The 24,769-nt window shown below is 35.2% G+C and overlaps 1 protein-coding gene and 2 long non-coding RNA genes across 3 annotated transcripts; 1 reads left to right on the top strand and 2 right to left on the bottom strand.

The window, feature by feature from the left end:
* The first annotated feature begins 5,931 nt into the window (after positions 1–5,931).
* Positions 5,932–6,761, top strand: LOC145634765 (uncharacterized). Its single transcript, XR_014113537.1, has 2 exons — positions 5,932–6,241; positions 6,563–6,761. It is a non-coding gene; the product is annotated as an uncharacterized LOC145634765 (long non-coding RNA).
* Positions 6,762–7,216: 455 nt separating this feature from the next.
* Positions 7,217–21,392, bottom strand: LOC145635974 (protein POLLEN DEFECTIVE IN GUIDANCE 1-like). Its single transcript, XM_081687394.1, has 11 exons — positions 20,519–21,392; positions 15,799–15,950; positions 15,191–15,294; positions 14,187–14,275; positions 13,926–13,999; positions 10,204–10,354; positions 9,949–10,116; positions 9,536–9,633; positions 9,320–9,442; positions 8,455–8,523; positions 7,217–8,275 (listed from the first exon to the last, which is right to left on the bottom strand). Exons 1-11 carry the CDS (start codon positions 21,030–21,032, stop codon positions 8,075–8,077), a joined length of 1,743 nt encoding a protein of 580 aa, XP_081543520.1. The 5' UTR covers positions 21,033–21,392; the 3' UTR covers positions 7,217–8,074.
* Positions 21,393–23,919: 2,527 nt separating this feature from the next.
* LOC145634764 (uncharacterized) lies at positions 23,920–24,769 on the bottom strand. Its single transcript, XR_014113536.1, has 2 exons — positions 24,489–24,769; positions 23,920–24,334 (listed from the first exon to the last, which is right to left on the bottom strand). It is a non-coding gene; the product is annotated as an uncharacterized LOC145634764 (long non-coding RNA).

The raw sequence follows: 24,769 nt of genomic DNA, 5'->3' as shown, positions 1-24,769 counted from the left end.
GAAAAAATTGTCGTTTGAAGAAGGTGCACGACAATCCATTTTTGGAAATATTGTCAGTTGGGGATGACAATCCAATTTTGGAAAAATTGTCGGTTAAGTGCTTGCTTTTAAACCGATTGTAATAAGCCAGTGTTTTAGGCGCTTAAGCTAAGTGAGACGATTTTTTGTCAGGTCAATCACTTACTACGATTGTAATCGAGCCGACTACTAATCATGTCAAATTGCTGATAGGGGCTAACTGGCGTACCAAGGAACCCGAAATTGCTGCATGAGGTCAAAATCACCTTTCTGAGAGGCTTCGAGCTAGATGTTTTCGTCCGGCGCTGAGATATTTCTGGCGCCAGGAATTGGAGTAGGGTCCTCCCTATTCTGCTGCACCTGTATTTATTTTTGACTATATAACTTTGCCAATCTCTTCAATCATCTTAGGGTTGACCTAAGGTTTAGCATTGCTTGACTCATCGACTTGACACGACTCAAGGTATAAACTTGACTCACTGTGATTGACTGACTCGAGGTTGACTCGACTCGATGTGACTTGTGTGTGCGTAGTGTTGGCTCATGAAACTTGATATGTATATGACTCGAAATGCAGAAAAACAAAAATTTCCGTCATTTTTGTGGAGGGTACCGACTTTCTCCCGAAAAAGAAAGACGCGAAAAAAAAGAATCGAAGTGTTTGAAGGTGCATGTTGAATGAGCTTAGTCAAATGTTGTGCAAGGATTAATTCATCCTAGGCTTTCTCAATTGTTGACTCCACGATGAAAGTATTCGGGTAACTTAGGCACGGAGGCTAAGCACTTCATACTTCAATGTGCAATGACAATTATGATTAACGAGCGATGAGCGATGTGACAAGGCATGCTTCAGCGTTATGTTAAGATTTCATGACGAAGGGTTCCTAAGGGAAGTATATTTGGTCATGTATTTGTGCAGTGTGTGAAAGTGACACTAAAGATAGGCCGCAAGAGCTAAGTGCGTGGAAAGATATTTGTTAAAAGAGTCAAATGGTGGTGACTCTTAGGCTAGGTAAGCTAATGATGTAGGGATCAAGCCCCCAAGTCTAGCTCTAAGTAATTAGGGATGAGCATAGGAGATCCCTTGATATGATCATGGTGTGTGAATGAGAATATGAATGCATGTTTATTACGGCCGCACCTCGATGTGAGGTTGCCTACGTATCCGTTAGGAATCAGGTCGAACGTAGCTCTAGCCGAACCTCGCTCAAGTGTGTATACCTCAAAAAAGGTATTTTTAAGGCTTGTAACGTGGTTAGGCTAAAGGTTTGAAGAAGAAGGGGATAAAGGCTCAAGACCCGAGATAAGCCCCCAAGGTGTGCAACCTCGCTTTTGAATCTTTATATTTTTATGCTTGAGTTTCTACTCTTTTTTAGCTCTCTTTTATCTTTTGCTTTAGCATCTATTTTATTTTTATAAGCGTGGGCAATCCCAATCATGCGGTCTATCACTCATTTGGCATTCATGTTTCTCAGGCACGGTACCGAGCACTCGATAAGAGACGCAATCTGAGACGTGTTCTTATCGAAGATATTTTCATATCAAAGACATTGGAACACTTGCCCTTTTGTACACTTTTATTTATTTTTTACTTATTTTTTTGCTTTTATTTTTATTTTGATCTTTTGAAATCACTCAAGCCTTTTAGAATTGCATAAGTTGCACACCATTCCATCCCAATAGGTAGCTATGGGTTGAAAAAACAAGGGTCTATCGTTAGACGAGGCTCAAAGTGGTTTATGAAGAAAGGATGTATAATTGAAGGGTGAAAGGAGATATGATGTGGTTACAAGGGGTGCCTCAAATCATTGGTATACCTTGTGCTTAATTCGACATGGATTTTAATTTTTTTTATTTTTTTTTAATGAAATGCAATGCGATGATCATATGCAAGGAAATAAATGCTCATTTTATTAAAAGAGAAAAATAAATAGAGAATCTAAAAAGTAATCTTAAGGGAAAAGAAAGGTGCCTATGCTAGACTTATTGGGGAAAGGAAAAAATGAAAAAGAACTAGAAAAAAGAGGTCATGAAATCTTGTCATTGAAGCTCGCCTCTGTCTTGTGTTGTTTGCTCCGACATCATCCAGTCTTCTCGCTAGCTACAGGCAATGGGATCTTATTTGTAACACCCTAGAAATTCCTTTATTTTAAAATACCTGTTTTGCCCTGTATAAAACTTTAAATAGGAATATCTAAGACATTACCGCCACCGTGAAAACGGTTAAGGCAAATATCAAAGATACACAGCGGAAGACTAATTTTAAAAACCTTTCCAAAACGAACCAACTTGAAAAGCTAACCAAACGAAAGTAAAGTTAAAACCAAAATGAGCGAAGTAAAATGAAAATCAACCTACAACTTGGAACCATTAAAGGCCCTTATTAAAAAACCAAACCAAATCCAAACCTGATATTAGCTCCACATATAAATATTAGCATAAATAATTAAAGCAGAAACACATTGTAACTAATATAAACTAGCATGATTCGCTCTTCACTCGTGCCCCATCATGAATATGCCTCAATACCTGAAAAGCTTATCTCTACTTGTCTCCACTACTCTCCATTAAAAATGGGTCATCATAGGGCCAAGATAAAGACATGGCCAAAACACACAAATACACACAATCAGCAAAGCCGAGTACATAAGCGTAATTAAACACACTACCATGCTTTCACTTATCAACACACACTTACCTCATTGCACCTGTTCACAAGCACACACACCAATCAACAAGACACAATGACTAGACACTAATTGATTCATTTTGCATTGATTACGCATCGAACGGGTTTCCACCTATTAACCTCCCCCAAATAAATTTGAGGTTAACTGGCACGGGAGCTAACTGTGCCAGCGACAAACCACACAAAGGTGGCGGAATTCCTGCACATAATAAATAATAAAAAGGAATATACAGCGTCCTGTACTCCATTGGAAGTTATGGTTAAATATAAAACCCCATAACCCCCCCATTGTTCATACTCAAGGTATATACGTTCCAAGAGTTTTGGTGCGTAATCTCTTTCACTTTACGTTATTTACATATTATTAGACTTGGTGATGACTCTCAAAGCATAATAATTCAATCAACAATAATTATTCAATCAAACAACCATACCAATTTAATTCTTGAATAATTAGTGACCACATATGATTTAATGTTGAACCCTTTTTAATTCTACCTCAGTGTCAAAGACACCTTAAACGCATAATGCGCCAAAATCCTATCCCTCGGTGTTAAAAACACCTTAAGTGCACAAAGGCACCAACATACAATTTATTCCTTGTGTACATAGACACTTATATAGCTCCTTCCTCATGCTTAAAGCATCAATAAAAATTATTTGAATCATAATAAAATTCCTTTTCAATATTCCAAACATAATTAAACATGTAGTTTAATTAATCATGCCTTCTAACATGCCATAAATAAAAATGTGGTTCAAACACAACATGCCAAAAATACAATTTTCCAATCCATAACCCATCACAAATAATTCATGCTTCACCATTCAATCACAAACACCATAAATTCACAATTCCATACATAAACCTTAGCATGATTCTACTTATAATCAATTACAAACAAACCTAGCATGATTCTACATCACCAAAATATGTTAAGTACGCGTACGTACCTCAAATAATCTCTTAAAATAACCGAGTACTCTACAACAATTCTTGAACCAAGTCTCCTACATAAAGGGACAATAATGCTATATTAATTACCCTTATATACACAATTTCCAGCAACTTAAACTCACTTTAAATAACTTATAATAATCTGAAAATTATTTAAAAACCCCTAATTAAACTCCTTTTTAATGGATAATCACACCCTTTTATTGAAAATCACAATTATACTATTTTTAATAAAATTCCAACATTTTAAACTAATCAAAAATTCTTTAAAACTTCATCAAAATGCATCTTTATACTTAAATTATCCATAGGAACATTAAATTATCTCTTACCCCTTTTAAACTCAAAGATAAAATTTAAAGCATAAAAAAAAAACTTCGTTAAAAATCAAAAACTGCTCGAAAATCGTATTTAGAGGCTGAATTTGGCCACGAGAGGGTAGTCTTTATAAAACACTACTTTTTTTTATCAAAATCGGAGGAGTTTAGAACCTGATCGGGATTAAAACGAGATTAATATTAACGAACGGAAATCTAATTATTAAAACATGAATTTGCGTGTTCAAAATAAATCTGGAATTAAGTTAAACTAATAAGTAGTTATAATCACCAAAATTTCAAAACATCGTTACTATAAAAGCCCTAAATCAATTATTCATAAAAACCCTAAAATCATGATTTTCAATAATTAAAAACCCTAGGTTATAAAATTTACAAAATCTGAAAATTATAAAGTTCAATCATCAAAATACAATTTGATACTAGTTAAATTAATTTCAAATAATAAAATCAAAACCCATAAATCAATAGTTATAATTACACAAATTAATAAAACAAAGGAGAGAAGAAATAAGACTAACCTTTTTGTGTGGGAAATTTTTGGAGATTCATGGGGTATTTATAGAGTAAAAAGTGTAGGGTTAAGTTTGGGCTTATAAAAATGTGAGCTTGAATTTTGGGATAGGGCTTAAGTTATGGGTTTTGGAATGGGTTATTCCAATAAGAGTATGTAGGAATAATTTACAATGCCCAACAATTAATAAACATTTGGCCCAAAACATATTTTACTTTTATAAAACTTTATATTTAAAATACTTTAACCCTTTAAAATATTTAATTAAAATACTTGAGCCCTTGACAATACATTTTATTAATACTTAAATACTTTATAAAAATACATAAAAATACGGGGTATTACATTATTTGCCTCTATGAGATCTTGAATGAGGTTTTGAAACCTGTAGCAATCATCAGTGGTATGACCGCGCCCTCGATGGTACTTGCAATAGGAGTTTGGATTCTATCTCGAAGATCGATTTTCTGGTGTTGGATCCTCGGCAGGGCCAATAGGTTTGATTAATCCTCGATCATAGAGACGATCGAAAGCAGCATCGTAGGTCATTCCAATGGGTGTGAACTCTCGCCTGGGTTTCCTTTTAGATCCTTGATTGTCCATGGCTAAGACACCATTATGGTCAAAGGTACTAACATTATTACTAGAGTGGGCGTTTTCGGAAGAAGAAGGATTGTCGTTCTTCTTTCCTTTCCAGCCACCGTGGTTACTATTGTTAGTAGCTTTTTGCTTTGCGAGGTCGTCTTCGATTTCAATTCGGATGTCATAAACGGCCTTGAAAGTATTCAAGTTGTGTTGATATTTTAAGTGTTTTTAACAAAATAAAGTCTAATGCTTCAATAACCTTGATAGCAGTACAAGTATAAAAAATATTGATGTAGTCGATGTACCATTATTAATGAATTTGTATTGCCACAATTAACTTCGTAGAATTTAGTAACAATTGTGCTTTGTATAGGACTTAATCTAGTTAAAAAGTAATACGGGGACAAAGTAAAAGTATGTGCAAGAGAGAAAGAAAGACAGAGGTAGATGGTTTGGCCATCACCTACTTTTATCCGAGGAAAAAAAAAAAGTGAAACAGACTACAATCTAATACCACTGAAAACTTATAGTGTACCACTAGTTTTAATAAGTATCATTGGAAGTGTCATTGGTACAACTACGTACCACTGGAATTAGGGGTGTTCAAAAATACCCGACCCGTTTGACCCGACCCGTTTTTCCCGCCGACCCGCAAAGTACCCGACGGGTATTTTTGTTTTTTTTCCCTAATTTGCGGGTCGGGTACCCGACCCGTTAAAATATAAGTTTCGCGGGTCGGGTAATGGGCCGACCTCTGACTGTATCGGGTACCCGTTAAATACCCGGAATTTATTATTTTTTTTTTATAATTTTATTAGCTGGAAGTCCTTTAGGGAATTAGGGTTACTACTCTTTCCTCTTACTCTCTTAGTAGCCGCACACTCACTCTCCCCTCTTCTCTCTCTTCTTTCACTCAGTTAACTCACCCCTCTTCTCTCTCCTCTTCACTCTCAGTCACACTCTCCTTTTCTCTCGCCTCTTTCACTATCAAACACACACTCTCAAACACTCCCAGGCAATCTCCTTCCTCCTTATCAGGCGACCTCCGTCAATCCCTTTCAGACGACCTCCGTCAATCCCTTTCAGGCGAACTCCGATCCGTCAGACCCTCTCAGGCAACCTCAGATCCGCCGCGCAAGGTTAGTTTATTAATTCTTTGCTCGATTTTTTGGGGTTAATTGCTTAATTTTTTGCTTGTACGTTAATTCTTTTCTTGTTAGTTTATTAGTTCTTTGCTCGATTTTTTTGGGTTAATTATTTAATTCTTTGCTCGATTTTTTGGGGTTAATTATTTAATTCTTTGCTCGATTTTTTGGGGTTAATTGCTTAATTCTTTGCTAGCTAGTTTAGTAATTCTTTGCTCGATTTTTTGGGGTTAATTGCTTAATTCTTTACTTTTTATCCTTGGTGATATTCTACAATTGATTTATGTTTTTATTTGAATGATTTATCTTGTGTAGGGATTATAGACTTGGTTTTGGAGCAACCAACAATTATCATTGATGAAACTATTGAAGCTTCGGATGTCACAACTCACAAGTGACAGAATTTATCCTCTCTCCCACTTAGTTTGATTTGTGGCTTTGAGAATATTGTTTGGACTTTGTAATTTATTTGGTTGTTTTGTTTTTATCTATTAAAACGGCAGGTTTAAGGCCATATTACGACATGTTTTTTTTTAAAACAAATATATATGTTAAAATTTCGGGTACCCGGGGAAGGTACCCGGTAAAAACGGGTACCCGATAAGCGGGTACCCGCTTTTAGCGGGTCGGGTAATGGGCCGCTTAAATAACTACCCGCACTTCCGGGTACCCGAAAACCCGGGTACCCGGTTATGAGCACCCCTAACTGGAATGACAAGTGACGTTATTTGACAACCCAATTTGCCAATATTTACGAAACACAAACTTTTAAAAAAATCGGGTGTACAATAATTATTGTACATCCATTTTAAATCTCTCTTAAAGTGATCAAAAGTTACCCCTAAAATGAATAAAAGTTACCCTAATATGTATAAAAGTAACCCAACACAAATAAAAATAATCTACGTTTTATTGGTAACGAATCACATTTTAAATGGCTAAAATTTAATTATTAGTGATTGAAAGTAATTTTATCACCCTTATAAAATTTTCTTTTTCGATTTGTAAAAAAAATCATATTATGTTCAAAGTTACCCAGAAAAAGGCAAAAAGTTATCCTAAATTGACTTAAAGTTACCCCTATACTGCTCGATGTACACTAATATTAGTATAAACCGGATGTATACAAAAGTTTTTGTTTACGAAAATGTCACGTTAGGCACTTATCAAATGCCTATCAGTTCCCGTCAAAAAAAAAAATGCCTATCAGTTAGCTGCTAGAAATGCCTCGATATGTTGAATATTTTGAAGCCAACTAGGTGTTTCCAGAAACCTTTCAGTGAGATTAATGTATGTATGACTTGTGCTAACTGAAAATCAATCAACATGCTCATCTACATTATATATAAACAACGTTAAAGGCATCGATCTCTTGCTAACCAAACATTGAACCCCCCATTTTCTCTCCCATTCCATACACGCTGAAAATCTCAATTTCATGTAAAGAACCCCCAAACTGGTTTACAGTTGTGCATCCTCCGAAGAACAAAGCACAACCTTTTGCCCTATCACCGTGTTCAACCATTTGGCCTTGTGGATTCCTCTCCTTCACACCAAACAAGAGTAGCAATGAATGATCAATTTGTGTCCGCTTGCCACTATATACACATTGCTGTTCGAGCCCTATGAAGATTTTTAAGGCAATACCATCAACTCAAGCATTTGTTCATCATGGTTCACACAATATCTAAATCAGAGTATAACCCATTCAGCAAGATTCGGCCTTTCAACTTGTGTTGATCCCCATACCCAACAGGTAAGACATTTACCTTGGTGACCCTCCACTTCCGATCATCAGCAATCAGTCCTGTCTCATAACAATGTCATTTAGTCAGAGTGAACTTTCCTCTTCTGGCACCTTTTGATGTACCAAGCTGCATGCTTTTGAAGCCCCATCCCTATCATCACCTTCAGGCTCACAAGCATCACATAGGTCAACATTGTCAAACATAAAATCCAGAAAAGTCTCCAAACCAGAGGACTGCAGGGAAGACGAGCAGCATATACAGGGGTGAGCACCCTGATGACCTGGTGTTTACAAGTAAAAGATAGAAGATTTACCCAGAGCCCTATATATACCACAAAAGATATTTCAAAAAGAAGATATGCAGTCTAGCGCTCTGCCTCTAAGTACATGACACAAATAGATGACAGATACATACAGGAAGAATTTCCCCAAGGTACAACATAAAAGAAAATGAACTTACCACACAAGCTGGGGCCACAGGAACGAAAGTGAGCGTCTTTTTTTCAGCATCAGTCTGAATGTTCAGAGTCTAAAGTAAGAAAAACATAAGCAGTGGTAAGTACAAATTCAAAATAATAAAAATAATAATAACACTACACATGCGGAAATAAAATCTTAAAGATTAAGGCCTTATTTGGAGATGGAATATTTGACAAGATGGTATTATTAGCTGTTTGTAGTTTTGTACCAACTATTGCCTTCCTTTTTACAGAGTAGTTCTTAATACTTTCTTATCTTCAACCGTCATAGATAGTTCACACTTCACTTTATTGCATTTTTGGCAGACCTCTTTTACTACCAAACGCCCATACCTCATCTTACCCCACAATGTTATTACCTTCTCCGTCATTTCTTAGCAAAGCATCTCTCAGTACCTTGTCAGACACCTCTATATTAATAAAGACCATGTGTAGGTCCTTCTTTCTTGCACTATAGTACTCATTTTTTGTCTATTGTAGATCGTGCAGCATGAATCCAAACCAATTCTTTAAGACACTAGCACATTTTCTCATTTTATATTTTATCACGTTCTCCCATAACTAAAAGTCAATAGCCAACAAATAAGTGGTGAACAGTCCCTGTCCCTCCGTATCAGTGAGAAAAGCAAAAGGATGAAAAGCTAAGGGAGTTATCAAGTTCAGCTGGTCAATATTCTAGTGGTCAATGTTTAAAAGGCATGAGGTACAATGCATACTTAGGCAATATGAGACCTGGAGTACAGGCTTGAAACAAGAGGTGAAGCAAGGCCAATAACATAGAATAACGCACAATCTCCCTGCTTACATGCATGCACGATCTGCAACATAATAAAGCAAGTAGTGTACCTGTTTGCAGAGGTCTTCAAGAAACTCAGAGTACACAATGGGTTTTATGTCATTAAATTTGGCAATAAATGAATGCTTAATGACATCAATTGCCATTTCGGAGAAATAAACCAAGAGAGCATTCTGTCAAAATTAGCACATTCAGTAACGTAAAAAAAAAGGTGACAGTAAATTATTTGTAAATTAATTTAATGAAAAGATATTCTTCAAACTCACAGAAAGGAAATTTCCGAACCATGGACCCTCAGCTTCCTGAATATTTTGTGCCAAAACAAATATGACAAATGCTGTGATATGGAACCTCTCGATTGAATCTAATCATGTAAAAGAACAAAGGAGACACAGTAAGCACCATCAGACATCAGTGATCAGTCACATCACAACAACCTAAATCAACAGGGAGATGCAGTAATAATATTTAATAACAGCAATAATATTCATTGCTGCATTTATATTAAAATGTTACATTGACTACTAGATTACACTTGCTCATTGGATCTTATTTTAAAAATATTTGTTTAAGTTTCTGAAAATTTCACTTTTCTTTTGTACCCAAAAGAAAATAAAAGAGAACAGAGTTAATTGATGGTTACTGGTGATAGCGTTACATATGTAGAAACAATGCTTACCAGAGTATACAATGCTATGAACATTATCTTTACTGAATCTCTTGAACACATTGCTTTTAATCTCCGCAAAATTATTTGAGACTAGCAGAGCAAGTAAAGCATTATTATGAGCCACTATACAGGTTGACAAGGTTATTGCCTGAGCTAATAATATAAAAGAATGAACAAGTAAGAATAAGAGTCAAGGAACCCAACAAAACTAGAACTACAACCATAATTTCAAGAGCAAACATATATATTCAATATGGAGGATATTTGAAGCAGCTGCAGCCAACAATAAATCAATGGTATATCTTTCCAGCCAATATCTTGATAACTCTGGTGAAGAACATGCAAACCCCTCAGCAGTATTGAATAATGTCTGAAACACATCACCTCCAAAACTTTGCCAAAGTTTATCAAATATCTGCCATGGATATAAAATAAATTGAATTTGTCAATACCTACAAAAATCAATAATGTTAAGCAACAGACACATTCACAAAATGAGCTTAGATATGCAATGCCACATTCACAGATGCATTCTACTTTCTCCCCTACCAGAATGAGCAATAGGAAAAAGAAACATATCAAAAGCAACACGTACAACAATCTTGGTTTTGGATCGAAAGTGCCAACAACAAAACAAATATGCCGGAACCATCAGTACAGCACCTATTATAACAAACTATAGTCATAAACTAGAGTGGAAGAAAGCCTTATCAGGAGGTCATGCTAAAAAAAATTTAGTTGGAGTGGAAGGGGAGGCAGATAATTCTATAGATCTCATCCATCAAGCATAGGAAATGTTCTTCCCCAGCTGTAAGTTTTGGAACATTCAAGTTAGGTATGAAACGCCAGAAAACCCAAGCTGGAAAACAAAAGGCTTCAGAAAAGGGATGCTGAAACGAAGTTTTAAAACAGGCATAAGGGCCTTATGTGTGTTTACAACCCAGCAATGTCAAGCCAAGGTAAAAAATTAATTGAAAGTCTTAACTAAAAACCCTAGCTGCTGAAAAGAGACATATAGACCTGTTTCTCTTTCTGTCTAAGTCTTGGTCTCTCTAACGTGCACACAATAAGAAACGATTATATCTAGCAGTAAGGTTGCCACTCTCATCTTTCCTTACTCCTGTATTATGAAAAGCTTCCCAATGAAGAACCCACCCACCTCCCACAGTGGCGAGCTCATCAATCTCATTTTCATGGGATGCCTCCGCATGTGAAAAACCCAAAAACTGTCAATATAGCACATAGGTACTAGAGGCCAAGCACCACATCAGTTGAAATATTATATAATAATGGGAAAGAGACATAAAAATGAGGCTCCCATCCCACACATCCTGAATGTGTTACTCATAATGAGGCTCCCATCCCACACATCCTGAATGTTTTACCCACACAAAGTTTTATGACTAATCTTGAACCTAACAGTGAAATAAAAAAAAAGAAAGAAACACCTGAGAAATTAATTTCCATGGACAAGCATGTCACTGTTTCACCACACAAAGCATCTCACCTGTTTTATAGTAGCCCATATTGACTTTGGTTATAAGAGTGAGTACCAGTAGGTTTTGAAATAGATATATATTTATCTTCTGTTTTGCTCCTTCACCATTACTCTCATTACATTCATAAAATGATCCAACTATTTTCTCATCAAAAAAAGGCTTAAAATTTTCAAATTCCAAGTAAAGTAATATATTAAATTTAATAACTTTTTCTTCATTTTATTCAAGATATTTGTTCTGTACTTCGTATCTAAGTTTTTCCGGTTTATTAGTCATTGCACTTTGTCATTTTCTTGTTTCAATTTCTGATTTCATTAGTAGTATAGAATAATAATGGGATGAAGTCATGAAGTTAATTAGACAGGTGAAGGATAGAACATAGAAGAAAGAAACAGAGAAGAGAAAAAAGATTTAGACAGGGTGAAGCAACAATCTAGCGTAGGAATCTTGATTTATCATTATGATGCTACCATTATCAATCATCAATTATCATAAAAGGTTACAAATATCCATAGCTGCAGGCAACCATGATTTATACAAGTAATAAGTTAAATCTAGAAAGAAATAAAAGAGACTTGAAAAGAAAAGACCTTCTTGTCAAAAAAGAAAAAGAAAAAGAAAGGACCTAACAACAACAACAAAGCCTTAGCCTCAAAATGATTCAGGGTCGGCTAACATGAAATGCCACAAGGAAGTGTCCAAAAAGCAAAATGGGTATAGCAAAATAATCGATCGAATAAAAGTTGGAAAAAAGTGTGTAAAGTGAAAAATAGATAGAGAATACAAGTAAAATTTGCTAGAGTTTTTTTTACAAAAGTGGTAAAGGGATAAAAAGGAGAAAGATATTTGATTTCCTCTTACGCTTTTAAAGTCATTCATTAATATTATGACGATTGATTACATCAATTAGAAAAGTCAGAATTCATTTATAGTGTAATTGGTCACTTGAATTTCATTAGAAATTCTGGAATTGGATAAATCAAGTGTTTGGAAGATGAAGAATTTCAAATGTAGAATAGGCCCAATACCAAACGCAATCAATAAGGCTCATGGCTTTAAAATTACAATTTTTACAATGTCATTTGAAATTATTGTACTCCTCTACAACATACTGCACAACCTAATTCTACAAGCCCACAGCTCAAACCTAAAACACAAACTAGGATTTCAATTTCCCTCTCAATCTCTCTTTCCTCTACAGTTCATACCCCCAATTTTTCTCTCCTAAGGAACCATATATATTAATGCTTATCGACTTTGAGAAAAAGCTTGAGAACGAGAGAGAATGAAAATGGTGTATACGAGTGTGTGGATTGGAAGCTATTATGTTGAAATTGAAGAAGAAGGGATTAAGCTTCCTTTTTTTTTTTTTTTTTTGAGGTCATTGCAAATTTTGAAATTCGTTTTCTTCATCACTTAGAGAATCAAATATCAGAAGATCCAATGTACCATTTTTTTGTTTGAATTTTACTTATTAGTGTTGATTATTATGGTTTTGGAGTTAGTTTTCCTAGTCATTAACGTATTCAAAATATTTCAGAATCATATAATTATTCAGTGATTAGGAAGTATTTCACTTGAAGTCAAAGTTTAAATTACTTCCAAAATAGCATAGAGGATCTAAAATAATGGATTCAGAAGTCTTGTAATTTTTAAACAGGAATCAAAACTCAGAATTTGAAATCAGATGAAGAATTTGAAATCAAATCCTTGTATCCAAACTTCAACACTAACTTAACAAATTGCAAAAATGAATAAGTACATCAATCAAATTTATTTAGAGCATTTCTAGGACTCCTACATAAGTTTTGGCAGCCATAAAGACTGGAGAAATCTTTAGCATTCAGATTCTATGCTGATATTGTAGGAGATTTGGTATTGGTGAATTATAAAATTTCTGAATCAATGTGTATAGGAAGACTTCATAATAAATAGGGTAGTTATCCTAACACCTCCTTTTCCTCGAGCTAAAGGCCTACTGGATTTCTACAAGTGAAGTCCAAATAGAATGGCAATTTGGCATAATTTCAAGTAGTATATTAGTATTCCCTCCATTTCATGAAGTTCTTATTTGCCTTTTATACAGTCTGCAATGCACACATTCGACCATTAATGAGAATCATGACCCGGCAAAGCGGGGCTTGCAGTAACATAACAATTTAAATGAGTTGACTACGTGCTACTTCTATATGATTAAAATAAAAGTTGATACATTTCACATAATTAATCCAACAAGATCCTACATGATATGATTATTTCTATACAAGTATAGAAGTTACTAAAGGTCAAATTTTCTTATCTTTGACTATATAAAAAGTGAGTAGGAAAAACATTATGGAACAAAGAAAGTATAATATCCAATTAGAAACACATTGCCCCAGTTCTGCACATCACAAACAGGGAAATCTAAAAGAAATGACAAAAGAACCTTGAGATAGGAACTGTCTTCAAATCTTCAATATGCAGATATCTCTAACGATAGCTTACCTCTAAAACATTATAGACAACATAAAGCTTGATAATTCCTTGACCACGAATCATATGGTATATGAGGCTTATATCTGAAATATTAGCAAAGAAGGAAATAAGTCCAACGATTAATCAAATACAACCGAGTTACAAACACCAGATTCCTTCACAAAGTCCAATAGAAAATGTTATGCTTAATATTCCCAAAATATTATGCTGCACACACACACGCACATGCGAGAGAGAAAGAGAGAGAGAGAGATGAACTTATAGTCATACCTGTCCGCCCCAAAAGCGTAACTCCAACAGCTAGAACAAAGAGACAACCAAAATCTGACAGCTCTGCGGCAGAAGGTGTTTTGGGCTGCCTGCCACAAACATGGTTAGATTATCATGTAAATTTAAGGAGCTACCAATACATCGAACCAAGGAAACTATAAACTATAGTAGTATTCATTAGTGATTATGAACCACAAAATTGCAACATCCTATATCACCACCTACGACTAAAAAAGTCCTAGAAAATGCTGTGAAACCATTGGATTTGGACAAAACCATCAACCTTATCAGCCTTTTGTGGTTGTTTACTACCCTAGATACCAAGATTGTCATCAGAATCTTGTATTAGCAAAGAACGGTGTACTTCTGTGCTTCTTGGAGAATCCCAATAGCTTGCAACTGAATGGTAGATATCTCAGATGCAGGAGATTCCTAGATCTTTTGTTTTTCCCCGTCACTTATCATCCTTGACCTCAAAGTAATAAGAGATTTCTCCAGTTCCATAAACAATCATCCCCCTATAAGAAACTTTAATCGTCAGCTGAACTGGCACCATCATTTTTTTTTTAATCCTTTGCCCAAATATCTGCTGGATTGGGCGAAGGTATATTGAACAATGAGTGTTGACCCTTACAAACCAAATACAACCTCACCAAGAGGGAATTTGGGCATTTTTCACACCTGACCCCAAAGTTACACTAGCGGCAGAGAACGGGTAATTCAGAACAAGTTCAGTTCTTTCAGGCGACAAGTCATTTATTCCCTTTTAGGCCAGTAGGGTCATCTACAGGTCTACATCCTATTATGATAGTGTGATAATCTAATCAATACCTATCACATTAACTTTTAGATCAAATTAAGTGGGTTTGGGTTGGGTTAATTATGGGTATGTCACACCCTTAGAGCAGGCATGCACTAGAGCACCTTATTAGTTACTTAGCTGTCTTCGATTCACAAATAACCACAAGAACCTTACAAAAATGAAGCAATGGTAAGCAACAAACCTTTTACTAAGTAGCCTCCATAGGGTTACCAGAGCTCTCATAGGTATGATAGTCAGCAACGACAAAAACGAATTCAAACAGACGAAGAAGCCCACGTCAATAAGCTGCCAGAAAAAAATGTATACTAAGCTTTAAGTAAACAAGTAAAACATAATCTCTTCTACATCAATAAGCCCACAACTACTAGTAAAAATTTTCTTTCCCGAAAAGATACAAATTAAAATGGATAAGGAAACGGGAACGACAACCAATGCATAAAATAAATTAATGAATTAGCAATAAAGATGATGAAATATAGATAAAATCCTAGTAGCATTAAAGAGCTTATTAAAGTCACCCTGAGAAACTTAACAAGAAACCTTACCATCAATTTATGATAAATATTAGAAAATATTTAGCAATCATCGAGCTTAAATTCACGACATGAAGCCAATAATAATACTTAATAACTAACGCAGTATGGGATTGAAATGTAGTGAAAAACTCATGATATAGCACTTAAATAATGTTATTATAACAAGAACAGCATGCATCACAATACACATGAAGCAACATAAAAATTGACTTTCTCCAACATAAATACAAAGAAAGAGAAGCATAACAAATACCAGTTCACACCTCCATGGCAAGCGGAAGATAGTGTCATAAACTCTCTCTCTTTCTTTCTCAGTTCCTCGTGTCGTTGTGCTTCTAATAGAATTTCCATTGTGCATTTCTTCCATGAAGAATTTTATTGGTGAATTCTCCACAGGAAAAGGATCTAGAGGATAGTGAAGGAGATGAGATAAATAAATCCATGATTATAATATAAAAGACATACCCCACCCATCACATAATAAGTATCTCATTGAAGCCTTAAGTTTAAAGTAGCATGAGAAAGTCAAAACTAAGATATTACAAATCTACAATTAAATGAAACTAAACTATTCAATGGAATATTACAAATTTATTAGTAACCCTAATTCAATTTTCCAGACACTTTATGATTTGCAATAAAAGAACAAACTATTTGTATAGAAAATTTTAGTATTTTTACAATTAGTTCAACAATCTTGAAATTTATTTTTGACATCCCCATTTAAAAAGAGATTATTATCAAAATCTAAAGGAGCTACCCAACTAAAGATGGCTGTCTTAGTGTCAAGCCTGAGTCTCTTAGAGCTCGCAGGCCCACCAGTCAAAATTTTCAAAAGGGCAGTACAAGCACAGCCCAAGTCCACATGCCACCATGTTTTGCTTATGCATATAAGCCGAATTTCACTAATTATAACATGTTTTCTTAAATTATAATCCTTGTTACCTTAATTGGAAAATTTACCTAACCCCTTTCATTCAACCCATGTGATAAGGGGTCCGCCACTATGTCACCCTCATTATCTCTCTTACAAATTATGTGATATGAGACTCTCCACTATCTTTTCCGCAATCACATTTTCATACTTTTTTCAATATATACCAAAAAAGACTAGACTAACCTGCAATCTACTCTTGATATGTGTACCTAAGCCTAAGAGGACAATAGTTTGAGGACTAAGGAAGTAACAAATCCACACAAAAGAATGATTAACAAGCCCACAACCCCATATGAAAGTTTGAACAAACTTTTTCTATATATGCCCTATTGCAGAAAAACACATAGAAGTATATCAACCAGCATCAGGCATGAGAAGCATCTAGGTAGAGAGACTAGGAACCAAGCTCCTTTGAGCCAAAAAAAAGCTGACATTACTCTGCAAAACTACTAATTGGAAGGGACTTTGGTGCGTGGAATCAGACAAAAATTAGGCCAATCTTGGCTCTTTTGGTACCCTATAATATACGGAATTCAGCTCTACAGGGATTAAGTTGCTAGAAAGAAAAAAAAAATGCTCACAACTTTGAAGCCATCTAATATGCCATGTACTATGGGTTTGGAATCTGTAAAATGAAACTCCTACTATTAGTTGAAATATTTTACTTCAAGACCTGATATCAGCCAAAAGCGTTGAATCTCTAAGGGTGCGTTCTGTTCACTTTAAAAGTTTTAAGGCTAATCAAATCTAACGTTAAGTTCAAATGAAGATAACACAACCAAACTTTTTAACCAGGAATAATTTAGCCTCCAAGAGGCTTTATTTTGAAGGTTGCCAATTTCTAAATCTACTTGAAATCACAATTTCAAATTGAGTTAACCAATAAGGATGGCAAGCAATGTGGTATAGGTTGATTATTAGCATTTAACGAATAATGAGAAAGATTAATCACATGCAATGGGTGGTAAAGCAACTGTGATGTGATATATTACTAGCCGATCCTTGCCTGCCCCTCTACATGCTGTATCTATTGAGGATTCGACTATAGTTTTAAGTTTTAAAGGTTACTTAGATCAATACTAATTTGTCAGAAAAAACCTCCTTAGCCGATTGCGGAACAAGAAATTTACTATCATGAGTGATATCTATAATAGATTATAGTTTTTGTTAGTTTTGAAGGAGTTTGTAATTTGAAGTTGAAAAACATTAGAAGGTTTCTTCCACCTCAAATTAGGTTGAAATGATGAATATACATAACAGTTCATTTCTAATTTTCAGGTAATACGTATGGATAAATGAACAAGTATATGCAGGTGTATAAGGACCCATTAAGTGATGGGATGGATTGTTTTATTGTTTACATACATATGTGTTTCCATCCTGATATGCCAGCAAAGTAAAAGAGTATAGTGCTAATGAGCAGCTCCCGTTCCAAATCAAAGGCAAACTCTAAGAGAATACCATGCTACCAGCATAGCCACCACAAATAGTATAGATACAACTATACAAGTATGAAAGACCCTCTCTTTGCACATACATCCTACACCATTGCTAATTTTATCATGAAATTGGCTAGGCCATCTCTACTCAATAGGAAGTACAATTATCCTACAAAGAAAAATAGCATTGAAGTACCAAAGGTTTGCAAAGTGCACGTCAAGCAAAGAGTCTTACAAATAGTGTCATAACAAAATATCTTAGCAATAGTGTATGTTGACCTTATGTTTTGATGATGACTCAAGGAACCTAAGCAAACCTATACAAGTTTAACTTTCGTTTTTAGCTTTGATTTATGACAGGTTTATGCTATGAAATTCTTGAGTGAGAAGGGAGCATGGAACAAGATCTAAGTTAGCTATGGAAGGATAAAGAAGTCAATCACAAGTCGTGTTCCTTTTATAAGGAACTGAAGCTCCAGAGTTGAAGCTTCGAAGAGAAGTTCCTTTAGTGAGGAACTGAAGCTTCTCAGCGTATCAAGGAGTCTAATATATTTTATCTTTATGTTAGGCATCTTGTATTTATGCGAAGTACAATGATAATTTAAGGTTTAAGTGGATTTAAATTTATTTATGATAAAAGATTTTATTTTTCATATTTTAACTTGTTAATTTTTCGAAAATATCTTTTAAGTTAAAATACCTTTTGGAAAAAGATTTTCTGGTTTGATTTCATCTTATTCTTTGGAAAATCTGTTTTAGAAAATATTCTTTTAACGTGCATTTTACTATGTCAAAAGCAATTGAGATATTTTAGGAGCAGCAAAACTGATTTCCTAGTATTTCGTTTTACTTGCTGCCCAAGATCCCACTCCTTACACTTCCTAGTTTCAAGGAGGTTGTGGTTGAGTGGTGATTGTGGCAACGAGTATTTCAACTGCCTAAATCTTCTATAAATAGCCTTGGTTTTTCAGTTGGAAAATTACACTTGAGCATTACAGTCTTTTAGCTTTTAAAAAGAGTCATAATCCACTTGAGTCCTTGAGTGTCTTTGTACTTAACAATTTAGAGTTTAATCTTTGAGTTGTATTGGGTTAGAGTTTGGGGAAACTCTAAGAGTATTTTATTGATTTGAGTGAAGCAAGGAGAAAGAGAGAGTTTGAGAGTTCGACTGGTTGAGGGATCAGTTGAAGGGAGCTTAAGTTCATAGAGGAACTTGAGTTTAGAGTCTTAATTTGTAATAGGTTGTTTGCCCTATTATTATTAAGAATTGAGTTTAAAATCCCTTGTGGTCGTGGTTTTTCTTCTTGATTAGGGTCAAGAAGTTTTCCACGTAAAATCTCTCTTTGCACTTTTAGTTTTTATTCGAGTTCCTTTATAAATTCCACAAAAATTACCCTAGTTCCTCTACAATACAATTCACCCCCCCCCCCTCTTGTATTGTTCATTCGAGTCAACAGTGTAGCAAGATATTGGCTCATTTACCTATGGCTTAATGTGAAGATTTAAAGTACCCAGTAGTTGCCAGCACATTGAAGTGAAAATGTAGAGAGAATGCATTTGATTGGAAAGGCTTATATTAGCAGCCCAAGTATATTAGGTAACACAGAAAAGTTTTTGAAAAGAGAAATAAGCTATCTACGAGTATTAAAAAAACATAGCAAGAGCATATTATTGGAGAAGGAAGTTTATTTCAAATTAATTAGCAATATTTTCTTTAATCAGATTCTCGTCTGCATTGCTATAAGGATAATGACCATTATTTGCTGAAAATCTATATACAAGTTCAAGACAACCCAATGATAGAGGATTACAAGCAGATGAAAGCTAACAAGCATAAAAGCAGATCAGAAACATTACATGACTTCATTTGTATATGGATGTGGTGTGGTTAGCTTCACACAGAGGGATAAAAGATGACAGCCTGATGCGTGTGCAAGACAAGCATAATGATCATGTCAACATACAAGACGAGCTTAAATTTGCAAAAGATATACAATGTATATGCAACCTTCAACTATGTAACTTATCTAGCACATCAAGAATTATCATGAATGTAAAAAAAAAGTTGAGCTGTATCTCATGGAGCAAAATTCGGAAATTAAAAAAGCTTCCAAATCGAGGTGTATCTCATGGAATAGACTCAACAAAGCTGCTTATCATGAATGTAAAAAAAAAAAAAAAAAAAATTAAAAAAAAATAAAAAAAGTTGGAAATGGTATCGATCACTCCATCAAACTCTTTTAACCCTACAGCTCATCATAGCTCTTATAACTACAAATTTAGACAGCGAATTGACTAAAGCGATTTCAAGTTACTAGCAAGAATCTCATTCGGTTATCAACTCTAACAAAATCAACAATGCACCACTTGAAATAAACAAATACTTGTATCAATCATCAAATAATTCTGTAGAGGGCTAACTGACGAACGCGATTTCAATTCTACTAGCAAGCATCTAATCAAGTTTTGGTTCAGCTCATACAATATCTTTTTTTTTTTTTTCCCGTCAAAAAAAATTACCAAACAATTTAAAAAACAGAACTTTAACTAATCACTTCCAAGAACAAGAAAAGCCAAATTGAAGTAAAAATTCTTACAATTAGGATCTTCCTCTGCCATAAATCGGCTCCAATCCAAAGACTCCGCAGTATCCAACTTCCCATTAACAAGATTCGATCTCGAATTAGAATTTGAATTCGCCTCGGGTTCCGGTACCTCTACAACCGGAATCAAATCTCCGCCACCACTTCCGCCACTACTGACATTCCTCTGGCGTAATTCCCCCTGCGAAACCTGGCAAACCGTACTCAAACTCTCCTCTCTCATCTCACAAACCACGAAACTCGGCGCCGAATAGCTGTGTGAAGTCATCGACGGCTCCTCCTCCAATACGGCAACACCACCATCACCGCCATTTTCAAAGATGGTGTAGAATTCAAATGGTGAGGGTGAATTAGGGGTGGATTTCTTCCGCTTTTGCTTTCGTCTTCGGCGATTGGACTTGTTTTGAGGCAAAGGATCGGAGTTTGAACGATCGACAATGGTATCATCTGGAAACTTGGAAGAAAGGATCTCAAAAGAAAGCTGTTTTCCTTTGGATTTCAATGCCATTGAAGAAATTGGCTGATGAATCACTCAATTGTGTGATTCAAATCATCGAATTCTTGAACAGAAATTGTCTCGAAAAGTGCAAGAAGATCAACGAGAGAAAAGTGTCGAGTAATCGTTGCTTGGGTGGTGCGCTTCCACCTTCCAGGAGAGTGGTGCGCTGTTTGGGCGCGAGAGAATGAGTAGTAGTGTGGGTGCTCACTGCTCAGGTGGGATTATTAGTTTACTACGGAGTAGTGCACTAGTCCCCGCCGAGAATTGGTCGGATGCGCCAATCTCAACTCTCAAATCTCAATTCAAGGCAATTTTTATAACTGTTATTTGTTAATTGGGAAATGTTACGGGGGTGTTTGATTAATGAGACATGTTATGGCTTACGGAGATTGTGGGGATAAAAAATGACCACTCCGTTAATTATTCCCTTTTAAAATTAGGAAAAATTAAAAAGAATAATCTCACCTTTGTCACTTCTGTTCAAAATAATCTCAAGCTTTAAATAATCTATAAATAATCCCACCTTTATGCCCCATCTGCTCAAAATAGTCCCTTGACCGGTTTGTTTACTTGTTAGCCTGTTAAAGAAGGTGTCTGCCACGTGTCGATTTCTTATTGGTCACTTTTAAAATAATATAACAACCAAAAATAAAAATTAATTATATTTAAAACAAAACCGAGCATCCTCCTCCCCCTTCCTGATCCCCCATCCGAACGGCGGTCAACCACCATCCCACCCATGCCGGAGCAGCCCCACCTTCTTCCCAATCCCCAACAATCATCCCGCGTGCCGTCACACTCCCTGCCCCCGTTAAAATCTCGTAGTAGGTGTGTCAGTGTGTGTGAGGGCATTATGATATGGAGCTATGGGCCTATGGCTATGGATCAGAATCGAAGAACAAGCTACCAATTGCTTTTCTTTACCATTTAACAATTTGCAAGTATAATATGATTGAAATTTTCCTGGAGTCTACTTAATTGATTTTGTTGTGCACACTTGATTTAGATTAAAATAACCAAGAATTGTAAACTTGGCTAGTTCATTTTTTTTAATAAATTTTATGCCGAAATTTCGCTATTCTCCATCTCTAAGTGAGAAGTAGTGTAACTGAAAAGATCTTATTAGGATGATGGTGCATTTTGGGACTCATGGAAAATGTGAACTTTTGGCGGGTTTTGAGGTGGAATTTTGGAGTGTGAATTTGATGTTGTTGCTATTGCAGGTGGGGGGGGGGGGGGGGGGGGGGGTGAGGAGGACGTTGGTCGGTTGTAAAGAGGTGGATTGAAGGGGTTTTGGGGTTGGGTTGGGTTGGGAGGGAGGAAGGGAGGTACGCCGGTCCAAGTGGGGAGGAATCATGTCACGGGTGGGGTTTGTTCGAAGGTGGGGTTTGGTGGTGGTGTGGTTAGAGATATGGTTGTTAACTTGTTATGGAGTGTTGGTGGATATGGGGGAGGAGGGGGTGGTCATGGTTACTGCCATTAAAAAGGGGTAGGGAGGAGAGAGAGAAGAAATTTAAAAAAAATAATAATAACCTGATAAACAAGTTGTAGGTAAACGGGATTGTTTTGAGCAGATGAGGTATAAAGGAGGGATTATTTTTAAATTATTCATAGGTGGGATTATTTTGAGCAGAAGTGACAAAGGTGGGATTATTCTTTTCAATTTTTCCTTAAAATTAAGGTTTTGTCACTTCAATCAGTTTTGCACAAACTTTTGGTTAATCATTCCTCACTTTGAAAAATGAACATTTAGGATTTAAAAATTGAACATTTTATAATTGAACATATTTGTGCTTATGAGCATTAAATGTAATGCATACAAATATTGAATGAACATTCAAGTAATTAAAATAACTTTTACACTTTTTATTGCATCAAAATTTATATGAACAATTGAACATTCAAGTAATTAAAATATGAACAAAATAACATTTGTACTTTTTATAGTACTAGGGGATCCCACCTGAGCTAGACATAGCTAGACATCGTAGGGAATTATTATAGACTTTTACTGGACCTATGTAATATTATGACATTAGATGACGAAAACATGATTTGCACTTTCCTTGATTATTATAAAATGGTAGGTATTAGAAAATAACATGACAAATTTCAACATTTACAGTGCAATACACTCACTTCAATCTGGAAAGATGGTAAGCATTACCAAAAAAAATTGCAACATTTTAAGGACGTCAGACACAAAATTGTTGATAAACATCATTTTTCAGATAAGAGTTTACCATTCTTCTCTGCACTCCCAAATATCCACTCGAGGTCATCTTCTTGTTCACTATCTCAACCTCTCAATCTAGGTTGTATATATTAAAGTTACAATCATCAAACATCTTCATAACGTTGATAACATAGTATGCTTCACAGTTAACTAAATATAACCTCCATTTTGCAGACTAAAAGCTTTTAACCGTTATTAAGATCTTTATTGCGATAATACATTTGATTCCTTAAGTACCTGGAGTATCAAAACAACTTTACAGAATTAGTGCGTTGAAGTGTCTTTTCATCATCATCCATGTCATCAAGATTATTTCTCAACAAAAACATCATGTGATCTTAACTAAATAGGGTTTGTCAATTAAACCAACCATTTTTCTTACTTTATTATATGAGCAAGGTGCAAGATCTTCCCAATTTATATAACATTTGTTGGAGCACTACTCAATGGTGAGATTGACAATTTGTTTTTGCTGGCAAGTTCGATAACAATCCATGTGACTTAGCCATATATCTTAATTACCAAATTTGATTTGACTAATTCAAGTTTATTATGGAAAGAAAGCCAAAGAGGATAAATTTTTTACTTCGTTTAATACATGCACAAGAGCAAAAGAAGGAAACCTTTACAGTTCAAATCATAAACTAAGTCCATGAGATGTACCCAAAAATAGTTTCTTGTGATATTCTTTTATAACAAACAATTAAAACAATCCATCCAAAAACAATTACAATTGCAAAGTTTAATCTAAATAAATTATAATTTAAAAAAAAAAAAAAAAAAAAAAAAAACCCACATAGATTTAACCCAAATCACACCTAAAAAGTTCTTTACCAAGTTTGAAGTCAAAATTAGCACAAGCAAAAAAGACAATAGATAAAAGATTAACCTTAACAAAAAAAAAGACATTAGCAAAAGCAAAAAAAAACATCAGAATCATCCTTAATCTTAACCAACTAATCTCTTAAGCTTTAAACATTCTGGGTTAATAGAGCTTTGGGCCTTCGGCAGTCGAGATATGTCGATCGGATGAAGTGAATAACAAGCTTGAAGCTTGGGCATGATTCAGCAAAGCCTCAACACAAAAATTCAAAAAGTAAAAATCAAAAATTAAAACCAAAATCAGAATTTGATATAAATTTTAATTTTTAATCCAATTGATTATACTGGCAAATACGGTTAATCTAGATTGTGAAATTGATATTCAACAATAAAAAAAATAAACTCACCACAAACAATTACCTCACCGCTGAAACTACTTCTATAAATGAGAGGACGCTCGGTCAGCGCTTCAATGGAGGAGAGAAAACTCGGTAGGCACTTCAATGGAGAACTAATATATAGTTTGCTTCAATCGAGGAGAGGGAGTAGAGAGGTAGAGGAGGAAGGGGAGAAAGGGAAGCATATGAATTACGAGGAAGAAAGAGGAAAATCATTAGTAAATCACATCAAGTCATTAGGGATTCAGGGATAACGCATAGAGAGTCAGGGAGATAAGCAGTCAATATTA

The sequence above is a fragment of the Chenopodium album genome, chromosome 6 (assembly GCF_948465745.1).
Source record: "Chenopodium album chromosome 6, dcCheAlbu1.1, whole genome shotgun sequence".
Taxonomy (NCBI): Eukaryota; Viridiplantae; Streptophyta; class Magnoliopsida; order Caryophyllales; family Amaranthaceae; genus Chenopodium; species Chenopodium album.
The sequence above is the reverse complement of the archived record's forward strand: the minus strand, read 5'-3'. Positions and strand labels throughout refer to the sequence as shown.